This window comes from Pipra filicauda, unplaced genomic scaffold (genome assembly GCF_003945595.2).
Source record: "Pipra filicauda isolate LSUMZ 115617 unplaced genomic scaffold, ASM394559v2 scaffold213_size2393758_pilon, whole genome shotgun sequence".
Taxonomy (NCBI): domain Eukaryota; kingdom Metazoa; phylum Chordata; class Aves; order Passeriformes; family Pipridae; genus Pipra; species Pipra filicauda.
The window spans coordinates 1,348,302-1,360,246 of NW_024104325.1; the positions used below are offsets into that span (position 1 = coordinate 1,348,302).

The following is an 11,945-nucleotide window of genomic DNA, read 5'->3' on the forward strand; positions in this document are numbered from 1 at the left end:
CCCACCCACAAGCATCACACCAGGGACAAGGCATCCCATGTGGTGTGCCCAGGAAGGAAGTGGGGGCCATGCCTAGTTCAGATTTTCATCTTCAGCAAGATGGCAAATCTTATATAAAACACGTATGAATCAAAACAGAAGTGCCTGCCCAGCTGCTGGGAAGTGACGCCACCATGACTCATGTCATACTGTTTAAAATAGTCCTCCCCCTCACCTTCTCCCCTCCGTAGAGGTGCACCTTGGTGGCTTTCAGCACAAAGCCCAGTGATACTTTCCCACCTCTTCTACCTCTTACATCACTTTTACACCACATCATTTTCCTCGGATGACCTCTCCTGCCACCGAGCTCTGCCAAAGCACCTTCACAGCTCACTCCAAGTACAACATACAGCTTTATTCTCCTGGTATTTTTTTCCTTTATTATTTTTTACACTCCGTAAAAACCATTGCAGGTTTTTTTTCACATTCACGAGATCTCCTGGAAATTATTGCCATTTCCCATACATATTACATATTAAAAAATAATAAAATGGTCAACAGACAGACACACATTCTGAACTCCCTGCAGACACAGAAGCCAATGCAAGCAGGAGAGAAACCATCTTTTGTGGACAAAGGCTGACTAGAGGTGATCACACACACGCTAAGCAAGTCACATGACACTGAACAAGAACACTTGACCACACAGGATACACAAAGGGGACACTTGGGAAGGGATGGAGGAAGAGTTGGCTTGGAGCAGAAAGCTTGTCAGGTTTTTTTGGTGTGAAGTCCAGCAGTTACAGTGTTATCTGATGGGACGTAACTTGGATGAGGATTGTGGAGACATTAAAGTATACTAGGGTTGTTCTTAAATAACAGATGGGAGGATAATAGCTCAGCAGGGTAGTTGATAGTGAGTTAAGTCCCTGCTTTAGTTAAAAGCACATCCAGTACAAAGGCAAATGTAGAAGTACAGGAAATGCCACACCTGAATGGACCTGGTTGACCTGGTTTGGTATCCAGTTACACTGTGATCAATACCTGACACTTCAGAGGCTGGAGCAGGAGAGGGGGTTTTCACCTGGTTGTGCAACAGTATCCTGGGAAAGGCCCCCCCTCCAGGCACACCAGCTCTTTGCTCCCTGAAACATGACACATGAGAGGGGAGGAGGAAAGCCAGAAAAAGAGCTGAACAAATATTCCCTCCCACCACCTCTGTGGTTGCAAAGGTGGTGCTTTTCATTTTACTTTCTTCCCTGCTGCTGCTGTTTATTGCTTAAAACTTTAAATAAGGGTCTTTTCAAAAGTAAGATGGGAAGGAGATGGGAACTGAGAACATATTAAACGGATTTCTCATTGTTCCCCAGGAATCTGGAAATACAGTAGTGGGTGCACATTGTGTGGATAAAAACCTAAAAAAAGCACTTGTTTTTTTTTAAAAAAAGGACAATAAAAGTTCAGAAAACCTGCCACACTTAGAACACTTGCATCTTACAGTCACAACATATGACCCATGACAACCACTCCATCTCAGACTAAGTCGATGAAGTTTCTCTATTGCACGTTCATGAAATGTTCTTGTTGGGGATCACAGTTTGGATCAGAGGACCACACCTCTGGTCTCCCCACTGTGTTCAGCAAGACGAAGATGCCGTCATGGGGCTGAGTTTCAGCTGGTGGACAGGAGAGTGGATGGGCACAGAACTCAGCACTGAGGTAGGAAAGGCAAAACATGAACCTTCAAAGTTTTTGCCTAATGTCAGTTCCTCTGCAAAGAAAGATGCCGCTTCTCTTTTGCATGAGGCGACGGGGGGGCTGGGAGTGGAAGACAAGATCTCTGACTCGTATTGTAGCAACTGGCCCATGAAACCGAAGTTGGGTGAGATCAGGCTCCGGCGCTGCTTGATGTAATCGAAGGCTTCGTCCAGTCGGAGCTTCTTGGTCTTCATGAGATAGGCCATGCAGATGGTGGGGGAGCGCGAAATCCCCGCCTCGCAGTGCACCAGGATCTTGCCCCCTGTTCGCCTGACATAATCTAGGGGGGAAAAGGCATTGCACAGGTCAGTTGTAGTTGGGATGGAAAGGACACTGTGACACACACCCAGCCCTGGACAGCGAGTATGGCACAATGCCGCTCTACCAGCAAGGAGAGGTTTGCTCTCCTGTTGGGTACTGAGAGTGACATGGAGATCAAAGGACAAGGGGGACAAAACACAGCCTGTGATGGAGCAGAGCTGGAGATGACACTTAGTTTCAGAATCTGTGGATCCTGATTTGGTTCTTTCTGCATTTTTTATTAAAGTCTGTTCCTGTCCCCTTCCACGTGCCTATTTCTCTTTTGGAACAACTGACGTTGCAGAACATTGTGATACACAGATCAGGTATCTGGACAATGCTTGTGTTTGCTGTACATGCATTTCTCTGCCAGCAGCTCAAAATGATGACCCAAGCCCAGCCTGGTGAGCCCTCCCACCAGCAGGTCTTTCAAAAACTGCAGGGGCTACCCTCCTCCCATTAGCTTTGCTAGAAAAACAGGACTTTTCCTTAAAGTCCTAACTGCCTGCTTGGCCAGCTGGCAGCAAACAGCAGTACCAGGAGGTGAGCCCTTGCTGGGTACCCTTGGGTGGAGAGGCTGAGCTCAGTCTCTGGGGCCTCACCACAAAGCACACAAGCACTGGTAGGCAGTTGCTAATTACAGCCTGGTTAAAGGATGCTTGGACTTAAGTCAGGATATAAAAGGCTTATGCAAAGCACCCATTTTACACAACAGGAGCCACTGTGGTTACTAACACAACACAATGATTGTTATTAGATTGAAGAGAATGTGCTTAAAATAAGCCCTTTCCACACAAAAATACTGTTCAAAAAATAGACCTTCTCTGCTCTATTGCCTTGAGCAATATGTTCAAGCTCCAATTTATGGATAACTGTGCTGAGTGTAGAGCTCAGTGAAACACACAGAGCTAAGCAAGTTATCATTTGCCTGCCTTTGATCGTCTATCAGGGGACTGGTGCCACCACGTCCAGTTATATTTAACTACTGCACAAAACAAGGAAGACGTGGATTTGAGTCATCCCCAGCATCTACACCACATGCCCAATTTTAAAAGAAAGTGAAAATTAAAGTCATCCTCAAAATCTGGGAAATTTCCAAGTGACTCAACAACTATCAGAAGGGGTTAGGGATGGGACAGAAGAATGCCATAAATTATTATTTCCCTAAAAGGTGTGAGATGTCCTTTATCAGGAAGGGGAAGGACTCAGAGAGCCCTCAGGTCAGGTTTTTGTAATTCTACACTGTTGAAGGACTCAAACTCAGCTAAACAGTGAGTCCAGAGAGTCTGTAACTGTGCTTTTTTCTTTCTCGCTTGAATATTCCTGGAGAGCAACAGCACTGATTTCAACATTATCTCCACCCAGGCTCAGACTGCTCCACACCACCAAACACCTTGTGGTTCTCGTGGAGGACCTTCTGCTTTATGCTCCCTGGCACAGCTGGCGTTCACTTAGCCACTCAGCCGAACACAGGAGGATTTGGAAGGGAATGGCACAAAGTTTTCTAAAGGTACCCTAATTTTTTTGCAGTGGGGTGTTTGATTACAGGGTGAGATACCAGCATGATCAAAAGCAGGAATGGAAAGAGCTCTGTGATAAGGGGGTACAGTGGATTTCTAAAAGACCCTGCCTTTGGGATATCTCAGCACAGCAAGGTGATAAACTGACCCTGCTTCACCTGGCTGTTACCAGGTCTGGCACGCAAGTCCAAGAAACCGTTTTTTTCCTTTACAAAGTTCAGTAGACTTCAGTCTTATTCAACATCTTTACTCCCTGTCATGCTGAAGTTACACCTACACTTGCTTTGAGAAATCTAATCAGCTCACTCGCCCGGTCTGCCAGATGTTAGACAAGTGGAGCCATTTTCCTTCCTCAGCCTCCCAGCCTGGAGAGAAGGACAGAGACCTTGCTCTGAATAGCACTCTTTCTTCCTTCCTCACAGAAATCCTTCTGCCAGAAGAAATGCTGGGGAGTGGAGGGAACTTAAAAGTTTTTGTTGTGACATCCAGAAACAGACAATAGAGTGTGTCTTTCCCACCAAAGCATATTTTAAAATAAATTAATTTAAAATACATGAAGATCTGAAAATTTGTTCATTTGGACCTACCAATGAAGTCTATGGCTTCCTGGAAGTGAGAGCTGATGTCTGCCGTGTGACTGTCCTCCACTGGGATCCACTTGTAGCAATACTGGTCTTTGAAGGACTCTGAGCTCTTCCTGGAGACATTGAGCAGGGCTGTGATGTGCAGGTTGGCGAGAAACTCGCATTTGGAAGCATGATAGGCACTACCAAGGTACAGAAAAGGCAAGATTTCGACTGGACCACCCTGGAAGAGAAGGAGCAGAAACATGTAATTCTTTTTCAAGAGTATTTGGGTCCTGAGACCCAAGAGAGCCAAGAGAGCCTGTGTGTATGCCTGCTCCCTCCCTCTCTGGCTTTTTTGGACCCCAGTGCTGCCGGCCAGTTAATCGCTCCCATGGCGAAGCCCACACTGGAAAAAAGTGTTAATTTTCTTGTCCACATCTGTGAGGTACAAAGTTAGATCCAGCCCACTCATGTGCAGGATGTTTCTGGCTCTCTTGAAAGTGCTGCCCCTCGTGATGTACCCAAAGCACTTTCATATGTGAGGCCTGCTCCCACTGAGGCTTTATCGAAATATGGGCAAGGCAGGGAGCCACATCCCAGCAGGGAGGAAGATTAGGACAGTGGAAAAAGCTGCTTTAGCTCAGTCCGGGGCTTAGCCCCTCTGGTCACATGCCCAAAGGTGAAATGAAGCAAAAAAAAGTGGATCTAAGCTCCCCATCCCCCTGCACCCCACACCTCTCTGGAGTGCAGCACCCACTGCGTCACCCAGCCCGAGATGTCATCTCAGTTCCTCCTTCCTCAGCACAAGCCAAAGGCTGGGTGATGAGACCACGAAAGAAAAAAGCCACCGTCTGTCACAAGGGTTTCGGAGATCGCAGGTAACTTTCCATGATGCACAAGAGCTGCTGCCACCCCCCAGCTGCGAGAAACTGGCTTTCCATCCCCCACCCCGAGCAGCCCACACTGTGGGTCCCATACATCAGGGACAGCTGGGAACCACTCAGGGAGCAGGAGGACACCTGGTGTAGGAGGTGCTCCTGGGAGAGCAGAGGGGCATCACATGGGGACTCCCCTCAGCAGCAGGAAACGAACACCCTGGCGGAAGCGTCCTGACCGCAAGGTGACATCTCGGAGCACACACATTCCCCAGGCTGGGCGGGCACATGATGACTTCCCCCGCAGAAAACCCACTTCCCCTGTTGAATTGTGGCTCTCAAGCCTCTTCTCAGAGGCAGCCCTATGGCCCTGGCCCTCTTGCCAGCCTCAGATCCCTCCTGGGATCTCAGAGGAAGCACTGGCAAAGTGTGCTTCTTTGTCAAAAAAGAACACTATCGGAAGCCTCTGCCCTGCCCATTTTCAGTCTCCTGAGGAGGCGTGAGCTGCTGATGGCTCATGGTACCTGGGTTTGTGATAAAGACAGTTCATAAATGCAGTTTTGGGGCTAGATTGGGTGTTTTGCCTCCCTCCATTGCCCAATTTTGAAGCCAGGTGAAGGCAAAGCTGACCAGCAGCACATAAAGGGCAACTTATTCAGCACACGGGCTGTCAGCCTGGACTACAACAACTTATTGACAGCCCACACCAGCACCAGGGGCACCGCACTCTGCCAGCCTCTAGAGCCCAGTGGCAGGTGGGAGAACACGCACAAGGGGAAGGTCATGCACCACAGCTGTGACACACACCTGGTCATAAGCAGGTTTGTGGTTGGCACTCGGCTTCTCACAGTGGCTGGCAAGATTTCTCTCTGCCTCGGTCCTCTCTGGGGAAATGAGTTTTCCATCCACACAGCACTCAGGATATTGCGAGTTAAAGGTTTCATATCCCCCTAGGAAAAAAAAAAAAAAAAGAGATATGAGTATTTGCCCTCCAAATAGCTGATTTAATGGAAGTGGAGGAGAAATGAAGCTCCAGCACTTGCAATGCAGTGGGATAGTACCACACAGCAATGAGCTCTTGGGGGAGGGTTAATGAAGGACAGTGCTCCCCAGGGGAAATGGGTTTGTTTAAAAGGCTTTGGGCACCCAAGGAAAAACCTCTGATACCACTGATAATTATTAACTTGCCAAAAGCCAGCAAATCCAGATTTAAACTGTTAGCGAATGTAATTCTGTTGAGCCTATCAACCATTAACTCCAGTACGGTGGGGGCTAAACTCCCTTCCCCCAGATTTTATATATGAGCAGTGTTTCCAGTGTTTGAGACAGATTCTGTACTCAGGAGTCATGTTTTCTAAATCTGCCATTGCTATATATGCTGTGACAACATAAAAAATATTTTATTTGCATTTTTGAATGGACATAAAGACTACAGGGGGATACTTGCAACTGTCTCATTAATCGCCACAATGCTCAAGACAGTGAAGTAATGAAGATGGTCCCACCGAAACCAATCTATTAAATAACAGCTATAAAACTTAATGAAATCCTGTGACAGCATTTGACAACTGAATAGCCCCACGTGAGCTATTCTGCATGGTTAAGTACTGTGTTCCTTTCATTCAGTGCACTGCTAATGAAAAAGAATTAATCCTATTATTACATTGTTACTCAAAGTTTGTTGTCAGCTAAATCGTTGCCTGTTTCCAGGCTGGGAATAGGCTGCACAGAAGCACACAATCTCCAAAAAGAATGTGAATATGTCAGGTAGCAGAAGCAGCCTGGAAACATCAGTAGTGTGCCACATGTCTGCCACCTGTGCTTTTTCAGAGCAGAAATGAATGGCGAAAGCTCATGAACAGCTACATTCAATAATCCTTCACAGCCTGGCCCTCAAGTAAACAAGGCTGGGAAAGCAAACCCTCTAGTGTGATTCATTCACCTGCAACTGTTTCACCCTGATAAGCAGCGCAGGTGTGGGTGCCCTGTTGCAGGGAAGGATTTTGAAACAAAGGAAGTGGTGAAGATCAGAGCAGCCGCAGGATCCCTACTGACCTCGCTGCCAGGGCTGCCCAGTACATTCAGGGCCGCTCTGGCATTTCAGCCCTGGTATCTCATTTGTTTGCAATGTTTGAGCAGATGTGAGCTCAAATTCACGACATGCTACAGTCGCCTACTCATTCCTCATGTTGCAAGTGGCCAGCATGATCCAAAGCCCACTGAATGTGATGAAAGTTTGTTTTCCATGGCAGAGGGCAGGAGAGTGACTTTATATTCCACTGGCATTCAGCACCTGTACCTTTCCTCCTGCCCTCAGGCACATCCTGCCAGCTCAACCTAGAGCTCACAGCATGAAGTCAAGCGGCCAAGTGACCCTGGAGACCATGGGAAGGGGTGAGTGTTTGATAAAATGATATCCACAACAACTGGGTTGATAAAATTATATCCCTAACAACTCAGAGTGTGAAAAAACAACAAACACAAACAGCTCTACAGACTTCCCTGATCTCCAGCTGCCCTTCTTGGGGTGGACTTTTAAATCCTCTTGTTTTGCATAGCTGACCTTATCTCCCTCCAGCCACTGCCATTTCATAGGAAAAATATGTCCAGTTTATATAAATAACCATTATCCCCATTTACACCCCATGTTGTTGTTTTTACTCTTGAATTAACAGAGAGGTCTGTCCGAGCCAAATCAGCGTGTGTGTTCGAACAGACATGCATGTCTCGTGTCTCTGGGGCAGCTAACACATGCAGCTGGTGAACGGTTAATTACAAGCCTTGGGGATCAGGATATTTGCAGGCCATTCTTACAGTGAGTCATCTGCTCATCCCATCCTTCAGCAATCTCCTCTCTTCCCCCTCCCCACTCAACCTAGCTTCCCTGAGGTCATTTCTGAAAATATGAGGTTGCTCATCACAGAGAGCTGAGCTGCGCTTCCGTTTCAATCAATAAGTAATAGAATCATTATCAGCACCAAGGGACAATCCGTTATTTTATCTCTCTGCAAGCTCTTCCCCCGCCACGCAACCACCCTCACCGTGCTGGGGCTGAGCTCACCCAGAATGAAACTGCACCTACACACATGACACGTGTCACTTGAACCCTGGAAGTGAGGGAAGGAAGAAGGCCTGGCATGGAGCGGCTCTGTGCTCCCTGCCCTCCCTGAGGCAAGATCCCCAGGACTCTTAGTGACCTAGTGGGCTGGGGGTGACTTCCTCATATCTTATCATTGCAATGAGACCATCCTACCACTTAAACAGCCAACACCTCCTCCCAGCTCCCCACGCCTAGGGAGAACAGGAGTATAAGGAGAAACCTCAAGGAGTTGTGGTTTTGCCTTTTTTTTTTTTCTGGAGGTCTTACAGCCTATTATTTGCAAAGTTGTTAATAGAGACCCCCAAAGGACCCTTTCTCCTGATTACAACCTGGTGCCCCAGGGTGATTTACATCCCCACTCTGCCAAGGATCTTGCCCAGACCATGACAGCTTCCTGGGGGTCCACGGCCCCAGTGAATCATCAGTGCTGCCCACTGAGTCATTTGCTTCTTGGGCCACACCAGATCTGAAACAGAGCTGAAGACTTCACGGGCCTGATCCTGCACCCAGGAGCACTTCCAGCAAAGCAAAGGGGAACCACAGCAGGAGAAGTAGGAAACTTCTCATACACTAAGAGGAAATGTCTTTTGCCTCAAATCAACAGGCTTTCAAGATAAGACACTTCTCAACACAAGAGGTACAAAGCAGAGCCTACATCAACCCCCCATCCCTGATAAACTGCCCACAGCCACGGTCACCACTTCAAAGCATGGGGATGGTGCATGAGGCAGGAAGGACGATCTCATGGCCAGACAAGTAGTCTGAGAGTCAGCAGAGCTTAATTCGACCCCTGGTTTGCCACAGACTTCCCAGAGTGACCCTGGAGATGTTTCTTAATCTCTACTTTAATGTGATCCCTAAGGATTTGACTGGCCAAGCACAGAGCCAGTATCCCTGCCCTGCAGTAGCAAAATCTGTGCTTTTGGGCTGACTGTCAGACTCCAGGGCAGGCTGGCAGTAGCTGGACAGAGCCATGGTGGTGGCAAACCGCCCGGGGAACATCCCCCCACCTCAGTACCAGACAATACTCAGGCTGGAGATGCCTCTGCCCCGGCGAGGATGCCCTCCAACTGGGTTCATCGGGGGAAAAACTAGTGTCACAAAAGGCTTAATAAAAGTGAATTAACCCTGGCCGGTGAGGACACAGAGGCAGAGTTTATTCAAGAAACATCGCCTGATTTTCTCCTCCATCGATGGCCTCATGATATAACAAGAGGGATGTTTAGGAACTGCCACTTCGGCGTGGCTCCAGCTTCAGAGGCCCCTCGGCGACCGAGTGTGCCGTGCTACGGGCGGGAGCAGCCCCGCCCGGACACTGCCCCGCTTCGAGAGGAGGTCGGGGGTGGTCATGTGGAGTGCACTGAGAAAAAAGAGAGGGCACAAGGACAAAGGTGCTGCCAGGAGAAGTGGAGGGAAGGCAGGGGCGGAAGAACAGAGAAAGGGCGCGCTGCTATGTTTGCTATGCTATTTATCGTTTTATTATCCCCGGGTTACACGGAAGGAAAACAAAGAACCGCAATCTAAGGGTTGTAATACACGTGAAGGGAGGAGGTTTTTCTGTCCCCGACGAGCCCTAGAGTTTCGGCTCCGGGTTTCCCCTGCCAGTGTCGATGTGCTCGATTGACAGAGAAACTTCTCCGCCCTGGGTGGAGGAGCAGGCATCGATCCCTGAGTTTTGGGTGCCCAACGCGGGCCGCCCCAAGTCACCGCCCGGAGAGTAAGAAACGGTGGCCTCGTCTCTCCTCTTATCCGCGAGGTTGATTTTCTTTTCCATGCAGTCCCGATGTCTCTCGCCACCGTTCCCTCCCTCCTTTGATAAACCAACTTTTGCTGTTCTTCCCTAATATTCTCTGCTTTCCATCAGCCTCTTAAACGCGCGGCGGGGGTGAGCGGAAAGGCATTTCAGCTCAGCCCGCAGAGCCTATCCGGGATTTATTTCCAGTGGGTGGAAAAGAAACAAAATCCCGGCGTTACCTCTCTGCCCTCCACCAATAATCAGGTTAACTGCGGGGCGAAGGAGAAAGGACGGGAGCACCGCGGAGCCGCCGCCAACCAGAGGAGCTTTGAGGGTCGATCGCGCCCCCCCCGCCTCCAACCCCTGCCTCCCCCCATCTCCCCGCCACCCCTCTCACCTTTCAGGAAGCAGACCCTGGCCCCGGCCTCTGGCAGGCTGGAGAGCAGAGCATTGAGGACGATCTGGGCTGTGCTGTCCTTCTTCAGCTTCTGCCAGTGCCCCGTGCTCTGGTCCAGCACCACCACGGCGGCCAGGCGGGCGCTCCCCGCCGGCCCCTCTCCGCCCAGCAGCAGCCGGGCCCGGGCGGCCGCGTCGGGCACCACGAAGTGCAGCGGCACGGCCCCGCCGCGGGCCCTCCGCATCACCACCGAGTTCAGGTTCACGTTGAGCGAGCCGCGGAGGCAGGAGGCCGAGTAGGACAGGTAGGGCCGGCAGTCCAGCACCAGGCAGCGGGAGGGCTCCTTCCGCAGCAGCTTCCGCAGCTGGCGGCAGTCGAGGGACGTGACTTTCATGCCGGCCGAGGGTCGCGCCCCGCCGCAGCCGGGGCAGGAGCGGAGAGAGCGGCGGGAGGGGTCCCGGTGGTAGCGCGGAGCCGCGGGAGCTCGGCCGGTGGTGTTGGATGGGACGGGGCGGGAGGGACGGAAGCGCCGCGCCGAGCCCGGGCAGGGAATCCCGACCGGCGCCGCCGGGCATTTATATGAATGGGAGGCCGGGCCGTGACGACACTGCCCATATTAGGGAAGTGACGCGCCCTCCTCCCAAATATGGGCATCCCCCGCCCCGCGCACCGCCCCCCGGCGGGGATCCCCTCCCTCCTCACTCCCCCCCCGGCCGCGTTAGTCAGGCGAGGAGGCAGAGGAAGCTGAAAAACGCCGCAAAAATTCTCCACTCATCGGCCTGAGGCTCATCCCGGCATCACCGTTCCCCCTCCCCAGCCTGTCAGAGGAGCCGGGAAGCGTGCTAGGGGAGCGGGGGAGGAGTAGGGAAAGGATGAAGGAAGGAAGGAAGAGCAACGCCGGGGCAGGTTTCTCACACTAGGTTGCAAATGAGGCTTCAGTTCCCTTTATTCCCCCCTCACTGTGCGTTTCCTCACCCCCAGCAAAGCCTGAGCACAGGAAGGCCTGCTTGCGAGAGTACTGCTGCTCGGGGGATGGGAGCTGCCTGCTCCTACAGCCCCTTGGAAAGAGCTGGGTCCCCGCTGTTTAGGCCACTGTTTGTATTTAGGCAGCTTCGGCAACTGAGTGAATCAGCATGAACTGCCTGGGGAACATCCCCGAGGATGTGGTTGCTTGGCCCAAGGTTTACTGTCTGTCAGCAAAGGAGAAAACAAGGAGTAACAGACTGGGACAAAGCAAGATGTGCCATTTCTGCAAAACTAATGAATGCTCTGGAGGAATGGACACAGGGATGAGAGGATCACCTGCAATAGAATTGCTGGCATGGCTGTTTGGAGAGGGTCTCATGTCCCTTTCATTGTGGATGCAAGACTGTGCCTCAAGGACTTGCAAGACTTACACTACAGACCTCTAACTGAGCCTTTGTCCAGATGTCATGACACTTAGATGCACAGGAATTAGGAAATTTGGCACTTGCCCTTTCTTTGTAGATAAGTTTTGTAAAGAGACCAAAAAGAGGAGTGGAATTCCTAGAAGTTAGGCAAAAGGATGAGCTCCAGCCAAGCTCATTACAGCCCAGGCAGATGACAATGGAGCAGTCTAAGAGGAGGGTATCATTTATTCTGATGGTGCCCTGAAAGAATGTTCACCTCCACAGCAGGCAGGAAGTGCCATCCCTGCCTCAAATTGCCTGCAGCTGAAACAGAGAGCCATGAAA

General features: G+C 50.4%; 1 protein-coding gene across 1 annotated transcript; it reads right to left on the minus strand.

The window, feature by feature from the left end:
- Positions 1-385: 385 nt before the first annotated feature.
- DUSP5 (dual specificity phosphatase 5) lies at positions 386-10,749 on the minus strand. The gene is made up of 4 exons (XM_027735310.2): positions 10,231-10,749; positions 5,806-5,948; positions 4,145-4,364; positions 386-2,017 (listed from the first exon to the last, which is right to left on the minus strand). The coding sequence occupies exons 1-4, from the start codon at positions 10,622-10,624 to the stop codon at positions 1,617-1,619; spliced, it is 1,158 nt and encodes a 385-aa protein (XP_027591111.1). The 5' UTR covers positions 10,625-10,749; the 3' UTR covers positions 386-1,616.
- Positions 10,750-11,945: the final 1,196 nt, after the last annotated feature.